This window comes from Macrobrachium nipponense, chromosome 24 (genome assembly GCF_015104395.2).
Source record: "Macrobrachium nipponense isolate FS-2020 chromosome 24, ASM1510439v2, whole genome shotgun sequence".
Taxonomy (NCBI): domain Eukaryota; kingdom Metazoa; phylum Arthropoda; class Malacostraca; order Decapoda; family Palaemonidae; genus Macrobrachium; species Macrobrachium nipponense.
The window spans coordinates 45,374,913-45,393,111 of NC_061091.1; the positions used below are offsets into that span (position 1 = coordinate 45,374,913).

Sequence of the window (18,199 nt, forward strand, 5' to 3'; positions counted from 1 at the left end):
GGAAGATATGCCAAATGCACATAGTGAAAGAAAAAGAATTTAAAAAATTTTCCCTACCTTCCACAAGAAGATGAAAAGTACTTACAACCCCTTTTGAAGCCTCTTTTACAAGACAATTGTAAATTTTACCAGCTTGTATATGCTGTTTCTAATAAATTATTTTATTTTATTTTGTAAAATTATAACTACAACTCTCATAATATCAAAACAGATAGGAAATAAAATCAGTAACAAATTTTTAGCATATTTGTTGAAAAATATTTATGTAAATTTATCGAGAACGAAGATTCTGTAACTTTTTTTTATTTGTGCATGTGTCTTGTAATATTTCTTTGCACTTTGCAAAATTACAAGTACAACTGACATACTATCGTAAAAGACAAGAACAAAAACCAACAGCAACCCCTTGGTATATTTATGAGAGAACTTACAAAAAGACATCATGTGAGACAGAGATACAGTACATATGTACTCTCTTCAAGTCAGAAGCAGAACTGATGTCCTGAGACACCAGACTCATGATTTTAACCAGTGTAAAAGTTGCCATTAGTGAATTTATGGGCTATAGAAGTTTTGGCACCTCTTTCCCACCCGATTATTTTGAAATTGACGGTGCTTAATATTGTTTATTATAGGATCAATCTGTCCACCACCCTAAACCTATTATTACTACTCTCGAGTAGCAATCCGTCCATTAATGGTTAAAGTTATTAGTAGAAGGTCTTTACATTTATGACCCACCTCTCATTCTGATACAGTGGTACCTCGAGATACGAAATTAATCCGTTCCGAGTCGGCCTTCGTATCATGAGTTTTTCGTATCTTGAATCGCATTTTACACGTAAAATGCCTAATCCGTTCCAAGCCCTACAAAAACACCCCAGTAAATTATATTTCCAGGCCTACAACACATGTTCTAGGGTTACGATGCCGATCCGACAGAAGAAATATGACTCCAAAAAGGCAAAATACTGTACATACTTGAGTAATATTCAACTGCATGTAATGTTCAACCCCATTTTTACTGCATATATTAGTACTTTAGCTTATGTCCCTTAGCAATAAGCCTAGCCTATGTTAGCGGTTGCTACTGTAGCCTAGTCTATGATTCTGACATCTAAACCTAAGAAGCTAAAAGTTTAGAATATGCCAATAAAATGTATAAATAATCAGTATGTACTCATTTCAAATAATTATTAATTAATCATTAACTATAATACACAAACAAACAAACAAAAAAACCTTCCAATCGTTTGTTTACATTCAGCTCTTACGAGTACGGAACGATCGCCAACCAATCACTTTAACTAGCACACAACTAATGAAACTACCAAACAGTATAATAACCATTCATTTCTATTCTTTATTCTATCTTTACCTAATGGAGATACCGAGTTACTGACAGCTATAATGAAACATATACGTAATATTAAAACAGAAGAAGAATTCTAGAAAATACATATTTGTTGACTTCGATGATAGCAGTCTGATTTATTTTATATTTTATGATATCTAATTCACAATTTTTTTTTATTAAATGTATTGCATGTACTCATTTCAAATAATTATTAAGTAACCATTAACTATAATAAACAATCAAACAAAAAAAAAAGCTTCCAAACTTCTGTTTACATCCAGCACTTACGAGTACCGAACGATCGCCAAGCAATCACTTTTTCCTAGTACACAGTAAGCCATAAATTTTCATTATCTCTCTTCAACTATTGAAACTACCAAACAGTATAATAACCATTCATTTCTATTCTAATGTTTTTTTTATTAAATGTATTGCATGAATAAGTTTTTCAATTTACAGCATCCTTTTACCAATAGAATACATAAGAGCACAAGGGGTAGATGCTGACCAATAGGAGAGCAGGATTTATGGGGTGACTAGCATTAGGAACCAATGAGAGAGCGGGAGGATGGTGGCGAGTTTACTCAGTTGGCGGCGCGTAAGTTTTACAATTGTTCTCGGTGGTCCGGCCGAATCTCTGGACTTTACAGCAACAACCTCTCGTAACTTGAACTATTTTCGTATCTCGAGTTTTTCGTAAGTTGAGCCTTTCGTATGTCGAGGTACCACTGTACTTGAACCCAGTATACGTCCAGAAGCTAAATCATATGTAAAGACCTTCAGGTGTATATATTAGGGAAAATACAAATTACTTAAATAATTTTCTCATTTTAAAATGAATGATAATTACAAAATACTGGTTAGGAATTACACTACATATACTTTTATCTATGAGAATTAGTTCCAGCGTACCCTATCATGCAAGTTATATACCAATACATACACATAGTATTTGTTGCTAAACAGATGTTTACTTAAGAGAATGGGGAGACCCTTGAGGTGTTTGTCAAGTTGAAGTGATAATGTGTAGATATTTCATATACACATAGTGGTGCTGCAGAACCCTTGTGGCTGGGTATTGTGATTGCAGATAGATAAGCGATTACTAGTTTTCATTGTGTCAAATCCATCCCTTATAAACTTTACTGAGTTCTGTTTGTACATTTACTTCAAGGTGCATGTGCTGAAATTAGTCCAATAAGTGTCTCTTCATTGATATGGATGTATTTTTTTCCTTGATTCATTTCCTTGTTCATATTCATCATTCACTAATAGAGATGAATGCCTGAAAATACAACTAGGAGTGGTGGTAGTCAATTGTGTTGTGAAGTTAGGCTCATATATATTATGTATAATTATGATTAAGGGGTTGTATGTCAAAGAATTTGGATTAGTTATCAACTGCAAATCCAGCTTCTGCAAGTGATAATCTGTTGATTAATCCGTCCCACATGTGACAAGGGCAAAAAGCAAAAAAGTGTATTTTGACTATATATGTTTTCTTTTAGCTTCTTGTCAACAAAAATCAGGTATTTACTAGAAATCATTTTTACCTTTAGATGTACTGAAGAGAAATCAGCCAAATTTTATGGATATATATGATAGTTTCAAGAAGATTTGTACATTTGTTTCCAGAAACTGTTATCTTTTCTTTTGATATTTTTTCATTTGAGCTGTGATCATATACTAGATAGTATGTTTACTTGCTTTGCACATTTTAAAAAATTGATCCTTTATTGTTTAAAAATAGTTTTTATAAGTATTTGAGAACTCTTTGTAGCCAGTGATACAACACTGTACTTTGACTCAGCGTGATGCTGTGGTATCACTTGATTTTTTATTATCACATTTCACAGTCTCTGCTTTGAGTATTCAGTGGAAGTGAACAATGAACAAATAGGTCCTACAGTACAAAGCTATAAGATCAGACTTAAAATCACTACTTGTGACCGTGTTAAAGGTAATTATATAGTGAGGATAATTGTTATAATACTGTAATGGTATGTAATTAGGAGTTTTCCAAGCATAAGCTCTTGTGAGTTTTCATTACCTTGTTAGTTTTTCATTAATGGAGGAGTATTTTGTCCACTCAGTGCCCCCCCCCCCCCCCCCCCCCCCCCCCGATACATGAAATATGTTACTGGACTTCCAACATTACTTGATGCCCCAAATACTTGTGTTTACAAATCTAAGGTAATTGGATTAGTAATAGTAAAAACTATATTTCAGATAATCAAAATTTGGATGGAAAGAAAATTTTTGATGTTGGAGAAGACCTTGTGGCTACAGAAGAAGAGGTTAACATTATTGACCCTATAACAAAAACTCGAATGACAGAACCTGTGCGGAATAAAATTTGTGGACATGTGTATGAAAAATCCAGTGTGCTTCAAATGATTAGACAAAAAAAGCGTAAGGGTTTTAGGTAAGTAAATATGTATCTCTATGGTTGTATTACCCTGAATGTCAGCTATGTTTTTCTTAACCCATCTGAAATTTGATATAAATACAAAACAGCATTTTTTTTATGATACTTTTCTAAAATTATGTAAAATTTAATGAACTTGTTTAATGTCACGTGTGCATGATCAGGAAAGAGCAAGGGATCTCTTCCTCTATGCCAACTTTACGTTTGTTAGAGTTTTTCACTGTTCATAAGTAATTGAATATTCAACAAAAGAAAATATCATATCCTCCTCAATTTCCTCCAAAATGCAGTTGTTCTAGGCATTTTCCTTAATCCTTTGCAGTCCTGTTGCTACTACCTGACTCATGTTTTGGGGTAAATCTTACCTACTGTTAAAGATAGCTCTATAACTTTGCACTGGCAGGTGATATCTGTATTCAAAAAAAAGAAGATTGTTCGGCTGACTTGCAGGGCTTCTTAGGCCACCTCTTCTTCACCAGTTGTTAAAGTAACAAGATGCTGTATAGTACTGCATACTTGTCATGGTTTTTCAGTTTTCTGGGCACCAGCTTGAAGAGCCCCAATATTCTGGGTTTAGATTTCAGGAAGTTAAAACTAGGCCCAAGAGTCCCCTAGAATTTTATGTACGGTCATAAACTGGTCTGTTACTTTGTGTGTTATGCCATGAAGACCAGAGTGGAAAAGCAATTTATTTTCTCTTAAAAAAAACATTTTTAAATCAAGAGGAGTATTATTATTATACAAGTGAAATCCTTCTGTATAAAAATAGGTCTTTATTAAACAAAGTAGACACCACTCACTAGATTCCAATAGTCAAATATTCAAGTATCCAAGCCTCAAGCTTAATGTTCACAAATAGGAAGCTCACCAGAATGGCAAGCTTCTTCACCTGTGGTGAAGAAACAATTGACAGTTAGTGGAATGAAATACTGACACACATCAATTGCAATAAAATTAAATTATTAAGCAGAAAATTAATTAATAGAACAAAAAATTTAGATAACCTTTGAGTCTCACTTTTGAGTCACTACATTCCCCCTCACCAGTTCCATGCTAACTATAGTTATTTGTTCTTCACATTCCCCAGGGTCAGGTGTAGAGGCTTTTTTTTCCAAACATATGTTATTAACTAAATTCTCGTAATAAAATTATACAGTACTATCAAAATTCATAGACAGATATATCCAGAATTCATAGTAAAATATACATTATAAACAAGACATTCATACAAAGCAACTTAGCCTTTAAGACAACGAAACCAAAATACAATAATTTTTTATATCACCTGCTATGGTACATTATGGGCTGGCCCCCACATTGCTGTATCTAACTTACAAGTAATTTGCAAAAAATTTTTGAATTTTTTCCAAAGGGCTTCATTCTCAATTCAAATAATTTATGAAAGGGACAATTAACTGATTTCCATTACTTTTCCTCTCCAAACTCCAAATTTTCACATAACATGTAGTAATTCGGGAACTGAGTCCCTAGACCGTGTAACAGGTTGACTTTTCTGGGCTCAGCTCGTGTCGGCCTATGAAAGGATCCTTAATATCATTCTTTCTAGGCAAAATTAATCTAAAATTACCAGAGAAAAACAAAATTAAGAAAATGTCAGTAAAACTGACTCGCTCACTCTTTAAAAGAAGTGTCGGTATGAGAATAGGGGCGAGTGAGAACACTACCACGAGACATTCACCAATTAGACCTTCCAATCAGAATCCCCACAAGAGAGAGCTGATACTAACGGGCGATGCGGCCGCTACTACTACTACTAGGGGACGCCACAGACAGCAGCGCCCCTAGCGGTCATCCTTAATTATTAGCGCCAAGCGTCGTACGCATTTTCTTGCTTGTGTACTATTTTCCGGATTTACTTCATCATCCGTTATGGAACGTGCTGCCATCGCAACGGCTAAGTTAAGTGCCTCATGAGTAGTGTTTTACCGTATTTTAGTCTTCCAGGAACCAGTATTTTCCTTCTAATAGGTCATATACGGTTTCCCGGTCGACTCGTGGCGGCGCCATGCTGCCTCATTAAGAATTCCCGGTCTTCCATACTGGGACTTCTTATACTTATGGGCTTACTATATCACGTTCATCGTTTTTTACATCGCCTTTTTAGCTAGGTTAGCCCATTTACCAATTCTCTTAGTTTGGTATTTAGGGCTATTCTGTGTTTCTAGCCCAGCATCCCAGCTCTTGCTCTTCATCGGCTATCGCTGGCTCCGAGTAGGCTTCTGTTCCTCGGAACAGTTTGCCCCCTCCTGGGCTTCTTTTTCTTCTACTAAAAGTGTCTTTTCCATCTTTACGATGTAATTTTAGCTCTATTTAGGGTGTTAGGCTAGCCTTTTAAAACACATGTGAAAAAGTAATATCACTCAATGTATCAAACTTAATATAATGAATTAAGCATCACTGTAGATACGCCTATGCTTGCGCTCTCTCTCTCTCTCTCTCTCTCTCTCACAAAGTAAATATAATGAATTAAATATCTCTATCGATAGGCCTATGCTTGTGTGCTCTCTCTCGCTTATCGTCATAATTCATTCTTTACCGTATTGATCCTCATTATTTCCACAAGTACTGCCCAAAATTTTAAAACCTTTCTCTCATTGTTTAAGATCCGTCTTCAATTACGTATGAATTTTACGTCAGTTTAGTGTCAAACATTACTTATAAATAAGGTTTCACAGTAGGTTTTAAAAAGGGATGATCGATATTCTACCCTGAACTGACGTTACCAAACCAACATTAATGAATAATATAGAGCCTGTTTCTACATTCAAGTATAAATGATTATAGGACCTCTACAGAATCTTTATGGTGTAAAGTTAATGGAAATCTAGAAAGCAACAAAAGCTATGATTTTGAAGCTCTGTCCCCTTTCTAAGAGTTTCCAAGTGTGGCATTATTGAACAATATATGTCCAAAGATTTAAAAAAAACTGTATCTTAACTTTCCTTGCCGAGTGTACCTAATGTAACGATAAAGTTTGTACTAAGATGAAATGAAGTGAAAATAGCAAACGGAATCACATAATATTTTTAAACAATAAACATGCCCACAATGCAATCTGTTAACGAAAAAAATACTTTAGTTCACAAGACGTATTAAATTCATATTTCGACTCAACAACATGGCGTATACTAACAAATTACCTTGTCTCATATAAGTGGAGTATAACATATTTTTACGCTAACTAGAAGAAAGGCAATTCGCTCTGAATTGAGTTAATACGGAGAAGTAAACTCGTGTTCGCCATCAGCTGATTTCCAAACCAAAACACTGACTACTTTGTTAGTATTTTATGATACAATAATATGAGAATACATACAATATTATTGGATACTGTAATGTATAACTTTTGAAAAGAGTCAGAAAAGATGCATATTCATTGTGTATTTATTTTGTAAATATATGTAGTCGTCAGCAGCCTGACATCACTCAATTAGGTATGCCGATGTTGGTCCGAATCTGATTCCCGTTTCGTGTCATTTTTTTCTTCACTGATTATGTCAAAGTCAGAATGCATTGAAACTCAAAAATTGGCTTTTATTAATAAATTAAAACTTTAAGATTATATTGCATATGTAGTATACAGTATACTGAAGGCTAGGCTACTGTATTCATATATATACGATATATGTACCACAATATCATCATCATCGTATAGGCGAGGCCAACTTATCAAATGTTATTCTGTTTCTCTTTGTACTGAATCATCATAAGCCAATGTGCATTGAACCTAGAGAATTAGCTGAAATTAGTAATTAGTATGCCATATATGTATAAAGTATGCTGTGTAGTGTAGGCTATGGCTAACCTATGTGTAAAGATGGTTACTGATCACTCCCTAGTGTAGGAGGCTATACGCTGGTACAATATTCTTACTGTAAATTAACATGGGCTCACTTACGTCCAGATTGATTTATGACTGGTTGTTCGTAACAAATTGCAGTAGAGTCGACTACTACCTATAATGTAAAAATATATCAGTCCTATTCTCATTAACCCTTAAACGCCTAAGGGGTATAGTAAAAATCGTCTCCCTTATGCCTAGGGGGTCTCGGAGTGAGCGCTGGAACGCGGGAAAAAAAAATATTTTTTTCAATAAATCACAGCACGCTTAGTTTTCAAGATTAAGAGTTCATTTTTGGCTCCTTTTTTTGCCATTGCCTGAAGTTTAGTATTGCAAACCATCAGAAATGAAAAAAATATCATTATCATATATAAATAATGCCATATATGTTAGCGCAAAAACAAAATTTCATATATAATTATATTCAAATCGAGCTGTGAGCAAAACGGTTAAAGCTAACAAGTTAATTTTGTTTTCGTTGTATTGTACACTAAATTGCAATCATTTTTGGTATATAAAAACACATTGTAAAACAATCAGGGCAACACAGAGAAAATATTATCACAAAATAATGCATGAATTCGTAACGCGCAGATGTAAAAAAATGTTTTTTTTTCAAAAATTCACCTTAAATCTAAATATTTTTCTAGACTTCCAATTTGTTTCAAAATAAAAAGATTATGATTGAATATTACTATACTGTAAGAGTTTTAGCTTACAATTGCAGTTTTCAACCATTTCGGACGAGTTAAGTTGACCGAATGTCAAATTTTTTATATATATTTATTTATATGCAAATATTTCAAAAATGAGAAAAGCTACAACCTTCAATTATTTTTTTTGTATTCTACATGAAATTGCGCACATTTTCATATATAAAACTCTATGAAACGCCTATTATGAAACGGAGCAAGTATTCAGAGAATGCGACTTACGCACTTCGGAGATTTGCGCAGCAGAGAATCCGCGTGCGGTACGGAAGGGAAAGGAAAGTTTTTTTTTTAAATTCACCATAAATCTAAACATTGTGCTAGAGACTTCGAATTTGTTTCAAAATTAAGATAAATGACTGAATATTACTAGACTGTAAGAGTTTTAGCTTACAATTGCGTTTTTTTACCATTTCGGTAGAGTCAAAGTTGACCGAACATGGTTTTTTTCTATTTATCGAGATTTATATGCAAATATTTCAAAAATGAGAAAAGCTACAACCTTTAATTATCTATTGTTGTATTCTACATGAAATTGCGCACATTTTCATATTACAAAACTTTATGTAACGACTAATTTAAAATGGTGCAAACATTATGACAATCGCACGTACGATTTTTTCGGAAGGGTTACCGGGCGGACATAAGGAAAATGTTTTTTTTTTTTCAGAAATTCAACATAAATCAAAATATTGTTCTAGAGACTTCCAATTTGTTGCAAAATGAAGGTAAATGATTGAATATTACTAGAATATAAGAGTTTTAGCTTACAATTGCGTTTTTTGACCATTTCAGTAGAGTCAAAGTTGACCAAAGGTTGAAATTTTGGCACTTATCGTTATTTATATGAAAATATTTTAAAACGGATTAAAGCTACAATCATGAGTATTTTTTTGTTGTATTCTACATGAAAATGCGCACATTTTCATATATAATACTCCATGTAACGGCTAATTTAAAATGGTGCAAAAATTATGTCAAAGTGCGAAATAATTTCTGAGGTATGTGTCACTTATACTTTTTAAGTGCGATAAGAGCCTGCGTAACGATTGTAAAGAAAACAAACACCTTGCACGTGAACTCCCAACATCCCCCAAGGGCGCGTGATTCAAAAAGTTTTCGGGTGGGGGGTTAGGCCTATTAAGTATTTTCCGTGAATTTTTTAAAAAAACTTTTTAAAAAAACTATGTCGACCGTAAATTACGTCCAGTCGGCACCCAAAAGACAATTTATCTCGACGTAAAATACGTCCAAATAGGCGTTAAGGTTAACGTTATTTGTAACATAACTATGGTCATTTTTTTCTACGGTATGATGGTTGAAATGGAAGCAAAAAGGCTGTTTTTATCGGATTGGTTGTTCATAGCAAATCAGCTGTTTCTGGCTGTATGCGTTTTCCAAATGAGTATATCATTACAGTACTAGCGATACTTTTTGCATTCTCTTTTTCTTTTTTAAACTTAACTAGAAGATGGGATAGATTAAGAGATGGATGAAAAGGGGTTAGATTAACTAAAAAATTGAATGGATAAAGAAGAGGAAAAGAGGTTAGCTTACTGTTAAATTTTGGTCTCGTAAATTCAACTCGCATGGTACGTGATTTCTAGATGTGGCTTGACGAGGGGGGCGGTGGGGTCAGAGGTCCTTTAAACTGACAGTGTATTCTTTCTGCTGGAGGTGAATTTGGGGGTTGTCAGGATTTCCTTCTGCCTCTTATATGTATGCTGCACTCTCTCACTCCTTGACTGTTAGTATATGCAGTTGCTCTAAAATTTCAAGGTTATCTAGTGTATGCTTGCATAAGTTAAGTATATCTTAGTTTAACCAGACCACTGAGCTGATTAACAGCTCTCCTAGGGCTGGCCCAAAGGATTTACCTAGATATTTTTACGTGGCTAGGAACCAATTGGTCACCTAGCAACGGGACCTACAGCTTATTGTGGGATCCAAACCACATTATATCGAGAAATGAATTTCTATCACCAGAAATAAATTCCACTGATTCTGTGTTGGCCGGGCCGGGAATCGAACTTCGGACCACCAGATTGGTGGCCGAGTGCGAAAACCACTCGTCCAATGAGGAACTGTATGCTTTCATTACCACAAGTAGACTTACATAATCTTGGTCAAGTTGTTTCCCATAACTTAAATAACAGATTACTTACTTTAAAATTTCTAAGCACAATGAAAAAATTTACTATGTCTTAATAAACAAAACTATTATTTGAAAATAATTTATATCCATATAAGTTTCTCAAACAAGAAAAACTAAAGAATTTTCATATTTCTCAAATGGAAAAAGTTGTTAGGGGTAACTATAAAAAAAAAAAAGAAAAAACTAATCTCATAAATTATGCTTTGACAGTATATTAATTGCTGATTGATCTTTGTTCATTTCAGATGTCCTGCAATGGCATGTGCAAACCGTTCCCTTATAAATCCCCAAGATTTAATAGATGCTCCTGATGTTTTACGGGCAATTCGCCAACAGGAATCAGTCCACACATGAAATAGTTTTAACAGTTTTGAGTTGCCTACAAAATGAGGTAGTTTATCATTTCAAAACTTTTCAAATGTTAATTTCAAATTATCATTTCTTAGAGTTAATCCCACTTGTATAGTAGTTGTGGGGTATTTGAAAATGTGAATGTCTTTGCATTATGAACCTGTATGTTGACCACTTATCAATAGATTCAGCCAAGTTTTCATGGAGTAATTGTAACATTAGTGTAATGACTGAAAATGTGTCAGAGTAGGTGCATGAAGTAACAGGTTGCTTAATGTCAAGTAAAAAATAACTTAAATTAAACATGTTAATGTTAAGGTAAAGAAAACAGATTGTACAGGATGTAATTATCCTAGGAGTCAGCGGATTAATTTTTTATAACCATCCTTATGTAGCACTTTAAGGCAAGCAGCTGCTCTTTTTACAAGTCCTGACCAGATGGGGTATTGTATACAGTGGCAGATTATACTATGGTATTCTTTCATATAAAAAACTTTTTACCCTTGGAATAATCAAACTCTATCCAGGCAAATTAATAAATGTTTTTGTATGCTTACTGATGCAAAATCTCATTTATCTGGATCATGTTTGTTCAGGTATGTGGATAATCCGTGGAAGTTTTAGATTAACAACAGGCTCTGTTAGAGATTTTCTTGAAGGATGAATTTGTTATGTTACACTTGTACAAATGCATTTCAAAAAAATTTTCCATTGGCAATGACTTGTTTGGTAAAAATTTGATATATTTTAATCTACGAAATTTGGCAGCTTAGGCTAGCAATTTTTCGTCAACCTACCGAATAATTAAATTTGGACAGGTACTCCTCTTATTAGTCTAGATAAGTGAAGCTTTTTACTGTATCATGCAACTTTTCTTCATTTCTTATTGACTTGTAGAATTAATTTTCTTTACTCATGGTACTTATAGAGAAAAAATTACAAATTTTTTAAGTAGTATGTAATTTTATGAACTATACAAACCCGAGGTAATAAGGAATTACTTTTAGTGAAGCTGGAAATTTCCATTAAACTTCCGAACAAGTTGGTTAAGCAGTTAACTACCGACTGGTAAGTACATGATTCCCACCTGCCCAGATGTAAACATTTCATCTTGCCTTTTGGCCCAGGTATCAGATTGAGGGGTGGTATGAGGTGGACATATAATGTAAAGGACCTCAGGATTTTATAGTTAGAAAAAATACAGGTTGCTTTAAAGATCTGTCATTATACAAGTATACAATATACGAACCCTCAGTTCTTTACTTAAGGAAGGCTCACTTATTAAAGGGAGGAATCTGCCACACCTGTGTTTCTCTTCCTGGTCGATAGAGCAAAGAAGAATACCGTGCCTCTTGACATGTAGAACAGAATGTAAGAACTGCATGATCAATTGTCAAACTACTGGGCCTTTTCAAATAAGTGAGATGAACATCTCATTCGAAAAAGGACTAGGATGAATCTGAGAGTTGGTGACAATAAAGTAATTACAAGCATTGGCTTTGTCTTGTTGTCAGGATCCCCAGTCTCCCCTCGCTAGAGAAAGATAGGAATTGCTTCTATAAATCAAAGATTAGAAAAATAGAACAACTGGTTGATGTAAAGCTTACCTGTATCGGTTGCCAGTTCCAGCATGTGATGGCTCAAATCCCACTTTGCCTGAAGAAAGAGAATGAAGGATGGAGAGGAAGGAAGAGAAAGAGAGGTCAGTCACTCGCACAAACTCACTTCCATAACTGTACACCTTAGGCGAGATGCCACTGTCCTTCACCATAGGTCCCAAGGAAAATGTGTCGGAGAACTTCTGGGCAATGTCTTGAAGGGAGAAGGACATAAATGTGGTCTGTCATAACCATACCTCTGCCTTCAGTAACTGAGAAACAACAGATTCTTCCAGAATGCAAGGGATTGATCAATGCCCCTGACTTATGAGTTCTTGGATGGAATGTACCAATGTCGTCATTGTCAGCTGTAGAATACGCCCGAGAAGAGTCTACTTGAAACTCAGAGGTCTGGAAAAACTAACCCCTGTTAATAATAATAAGAATACACTCTCTTGATTGTCTCATGAAGCCAGAAAGAGATCATGTTCTTGGACACTTTTTACTTGGAAGAGCCAATATTAACGAAGAGTTGTCAACGCTCAGGCAGGAGGTGTCAAGTCCTCTTAAGATAGTACCACAGCCTCTAACAGGGCACAGCATAGCATTTGGTCTGGATCATTACCAACAAAGTCCTCTAGGGAGGCGATCATAAAGGACTCGCACCTGACATCAGGGACTGATGCATTCTGAGTTTTCACAACGAAATCCAGGACAAAGTTGAGAGTAACTGATCCCCATCCCCTTGAGCATTTAACATTGAAGGAGTCCATAAAGTTAGCCTACTCTCTTTGCTAATGCCAGGATAAGCAGAAAGATGGTCTTCAGGGTCAGATCCACATCTGACGACACTTAGTTGAGCTTGTATGGTGTATGAGTCAGGCTCTTCAAAATGAGAGTCACATCCCTCTCAGGGGCCCTGAAATCCCTGGGAGGGCAAGACCTTTCAAAGCTTCTCATTAGTAACAAAGTCTCTAGTGAGGAGATATCTACTACTTTCAGGCATAAGACTATGCCTAGGGTGGACCTATAGCCTTTTACAGCTGAAATGGAGAAATGCTTCCCTCGGCGAAGGAAGATGAGGACGTCCATGACCTGATGAATACTGGCTATGACCAGAGAGAGAAGCCATTCACGACACCAACCTCAGAAGACAGTAACAGAGATGGCTGGAAACCCTGAATCTCCAGATGATTCTGGTGGTTCGTGGGTGGCCACATGCCATTTAGTATCCTGATTTACTAGTGCTACATTCTGAGGCACCGACAGAGATTCCTCCCTGGCACAACCTTCTATGTCAACTGCACATAGAATGGTTCCTTCATGTAATGCAGTCCTTGTTGATTATATATTGTATAATTGTTATGGGTATAGATAAGTGTGATTATATATTGTATAATTGTTATGGGTATTTTATGCATTGTTGAAATATGGTGGGTGTCCTATATATAGACAACATGTGGTAGATTCTAGAAGGTGTCTGTTGATGTATTTAAGTTGTGTTGTGACGTCATAGGCTGTGACGTCATAGACAAGATGGCGGCGGCGTCGGCAGATGTAAACAATAACACGGGCAGTAGAAAGCACGTGTTGGTGTGTGGTTGGTAGGGGAGAGCTCTCTGTCTGGTAGGAGTTGTTTTTTGGGTCGTAAGTCTTGTGGTGCTGGTGTTTTAAGGTGATTTCTGGAGTGTACTGGAGTTGGAGAAAGCGTACAGGTGGGTAGATTATTCATTTTTATAGAGAAAGAAAGGAGTTAGGCTAGGCCAAAATTCAAACTGGTAGCAGAGCGTGGTTGATCAAAGATGCCTGGATCCGACAGTGAACAAAGGGAGACTACTAGATGGAGAAGGGAAGTCCTAGGTTTAGCGGGATACAAGAAGAATACAAAGAATGGAAGGTCAAGCCGAAGATTGGCTATTGTTGTATGGAGAAGATACAAAATACCCGGCGATAGAAATGAGAATGAGCTTAAAAGGGAAAGCCCGAGAGCTAGTGGAAGCATTAGATAAAGATAAACTTACTGGTACAGAGGGTCCAAAGTTAATCCTAGAGAAACTAGATAAAGCCTACCTAAAAGACTCGGTAATGGAGAATTACGGTAGAATAAAAAGATACCTTCTAATAAGAGAGAATCTAGTGAAAATATGGCGGACTATTTAATTAGATACGAGAAGGCAGCATCTGAGTGTGAAAGAGCAATGGGGAAAGGCGCGCTTGAAGGCGAAGTCAAGGGGTATCATGTAATAGAGCAAGCAAATCTCACGGAAAATCAAAAACAAAAAAAATGGTATTATCGGCTTGTGGGCAAGAAAAGCTAGAGTACGGAACAGTGTCGCAAACAATGAAAAGACTATTGAGGGATTAGGGACTAAAGAGGAACGGGAATGGTGGGGTTCGTCAGAAGGCAATGCCAGTTCTGGGAGAGGGAGGGAAAAAAAACCAAAGATATCTGGGAAGATGGAACCGAGGAAGGGGTGGTAGAAATCCTATAAACAAAGAAGGGAAGGTAACAGTATGTGCAATATGCAGCTCAGAATGGCATTGGGCTAGGGATTGTCCTCAGAATTTTCATAATAGGAAGAAAACTGAAACAAGACTAGAAGAAAATAAGGTAAAAACAGAAAATGGGACAGAAGAAGAAGAGGTTTATGTAGGAGAAGTTAATAAAATAGTGGAAGCATCATGGGAGGTGGTTGATGCAATTTTGGACACAGGGTGTAAATCAACAGTTTGCGGGGAATTGTGACTAGCACGTATTGTCATGGATTTGAGTCAGGAAGAGTTGAGGAGAATGAGGGACACTAGGACAGAGTCTAATAAAGTGTTTAATTTTGGTGAGACATCTTATAAGTCCAGAGGAATAATAGAAATACCTGTGATACTAAAAAACAGAAAGTTTTATTTGAAGACGGAAATTCTGCAAGGTGATATACCCTGGCTGATAGGTAAGCAAACCATGAGTAAAATGGGTATGACCCTAAATTTGAAAGAAAATTGTGTCATAGTAGAAGTATTAGGGGGAATGAAAGTAGAGTTAAGAGAAGACGAACAGGGTCATTTAAGAGTGCCTATAAGGAGGAGGAAGGTAGAAGAATTATTACTGGAGGGTTGGAAGGGAAAGAATCCGAGGGAAATTAAGAACACAATGAAGAAATTACATTTACAGTTTGGTCATGGAAGTGGAGATAAAATATGGAAAGCTAACAGAGAAGCACAATGGAGTAATGGGTTAATCGAAAAAGAAAAAGAGGAAATAAGAAAGTTACTAACGGAACTGATTAAAAATTGTGAGGTTTGTAAAAAATACAAAAGAAACCCCGCCAAACCGGTAGTAGGCTTTTCTTGGAGTAAAACGTTCAATGAAGTCGTAGCGATGGATGTGGGAGAGGATAGAGAGAAAGTTCTTGGTAATAGTGGATATGGCAACGAGATATTGTCAGGCCTGTTGGATAAAAGATAAGAAACCAGAAACTATAATAAAGATACTTTTTGAGTGCTGGTTTGCTATATTTGGAGCACCCTCCAAAATATTGTCAGATAATGAGAATTTCAAAATGAAAAAAGTAAGGAGGATGGCAGAAAAATGGAATATTAAAGTATTAGCCACAGCATCAGAATCTCCGTGGAGCAACGGATTATGTGAAAAGACCAGTAGGCATGATCAAGGGAAGTGTAAGGAAGATGATGGAGGAAGAGGAAGTAGATTGGTCCCTAGCTTTGAAATGGGTAGTGAGTGGCTAGGAACTGTTTAATGAATAATGGAGGTTTCTCTCCCAACCAATTAGTATTTGGAAAAAACCCTTCACTGCCTAACCTAATAGGAGAAGAAAGTTCTCTAGTCCTGCAAGCAGAGAAAAAACGGGATGGAAGAGGGTATGGTAAGGGACACACTGAATGCAATGCACAAGGCCAGAGAAGCATTTATAAAAAATGAGTCCTGTAATAAAATAAGAATAGCGCTAAACAAAAACATCAGAGAACATAAATTTGAAGAAGCAGTGGTAGGAGATGAGGTATTCTATAAGAGGGAAAATGAAAATGAATGGAGAGGACCTGCTCAGGTAGTGGGAGTATCGGGGAAAACAATAATTTAGCAAACATGGGTATTCTTTAAGAGAAGTAGCTAGGATACATGTGACAAGGATCAACGACGATCACCAGATACAGAAGAGATATCGGCTAGAATAGATAAATCCCATGGGGTGAAAGGTAGGTCAGATGGCCCAAATGAAGGGAAAGTAGATTGGCTGGAAGGAGAGGAGATATGGGTGAGAGAAGGAATGCAGACACAGAAGAGACTATAGAAAGAGAGGTGATAGAGGAAACAGTGGAAGATAACGGGCAAAGTGGGTCAATAGAAAGCGAGTTAATGGAAGAGATACCAAAATTCAAAAAGGGAAATAGAGTTAGGGCTATAACAATGATACAGGACAAGTAGAAGAATGGACTATTTTAGGTCTTGCAGGAAAAAGATCAAGCCAAGCATGGGCTGATTCGTACAATATACGAGACTCACAGTCAGGTGACAAAGGGTGGGTTAACTTGAGGGATTATAGTCAGGTAGAAAAAATTGAAGAAATGATGACAGGTGTTGCATGGGATTTGAAAATAGAAGCATAATGGAAGCTAAAGAAAAAGAACTTCTAAGTTGGAGAGATAACCAGGTATATGAGGAGGTAAATGATGTTGGACAAAAAGCTATATCTACAAGATGGATAGTAACTGAAAAGATAAAAGGGGGGGAAAGGATATGTAAAGCAAGATTGGTAGCTAGAGGGTTTGAAGAAGAAATGGCTGAGTGGGAAAAGGATGCTCCCACATGCAATGCTGAAATTTTAAAATTCTGTCTAACCATAATAAAGGTGAAAAATTGGAATTGTTATACATTGGATGTCAAAACTGCATATTTACAAGGTGACGAGATACAAAGAGAAGTGTACTTGAAGCCACCAAGGGAAGATGGTTGGAGGGGATTATGGAAGTTGAAGAAAACAGTCTATGGGCTCAAGGATGCAGCAAAAGCATGGTATTGTAAAGTGGTGAAAGTAGTGAAGGAGCTTCAAGGTGAGAGAAGTAGACTAGAACCTAATATATTCTTTTGGAAAAAGAACAATAAATTGGAAGGCATTTTGTGTACACACGTAGATGATTTTTGCACTAAAGCAGGAGTTTCAGGGGAATGTATTAGAAATTATGTAGAGGGTAAAGAGTTGGAGGACGAAGGAAATTAAGAGGGGAATACTAGGTTAGGAAACAGTCGGAGGGGAGGGAGAAAGAGATAAGTGTGATTATATATTGTATAATTGTTATGGGTATAGATAAGTGTGATTATATATTGTATAATTGTTATGGGTATTTTATGCATTGTTGAAATATGGTGGGTGTCCTATATATAGACAAAACATGTGGTAGATTCTAGAAGGTGTCTGTTGATGTATTTAAGTTGTGTTGTGACGTCATAGGCTGTGACGTCATAGACAAGATGGCGGCGGCGTCGGCAGGATGTAAACAATAACACGGGGCAGTAGAAAGCACGTGTTGGTGGTGTGTGGTTGGTAGGGGAGAGCTCTCTGTCTGGTAGGAGTTGTTTTTTGGGTCGTAAGTCTTGTGTGCTGGTGTTTTAAGGTGATTTCTGGAGTGTACTGGAGTTGGAGAAAGCGTACAGGTGGGTAGATTATTCATTTTTATAGAGAAAGAAAGGAGTTAGGCTAGGCCAAAATTCAAACTTGTGTCTTCAC

At 36.2% G+C, this 18,199-nt stretch overlaps 1 protein-coding gene across 1 annotated transcript in view; it reads left to right on the plus strand.

Moving 5' to 3' along the window:
* Positions 1-11,288, plus strand: part of LOC135205594 (E3 SUMO-protein ligase NSE2-like) — a 48,479-nt gene extending 37,191 nt beyond the window's left edge. Inside the window, exons 3-4 of the mRNA XM_064236364.1 lie at positions 3,587-3,782; positions 10,758-11,288. Coding sequence (XP_064092434.1) covers positions 3,587-3,782; positions 10,758-10,866 — 305 coding nt within the window. The 3' untranslated portion in view covers positions 10,867-11,288. The remainder of the gene's footprint in view (positions 1-3,586; positions 3,783-10,757) is intronic.
* Positions 11,289-18,199: the final 6,911 nt, after the last annotated feature.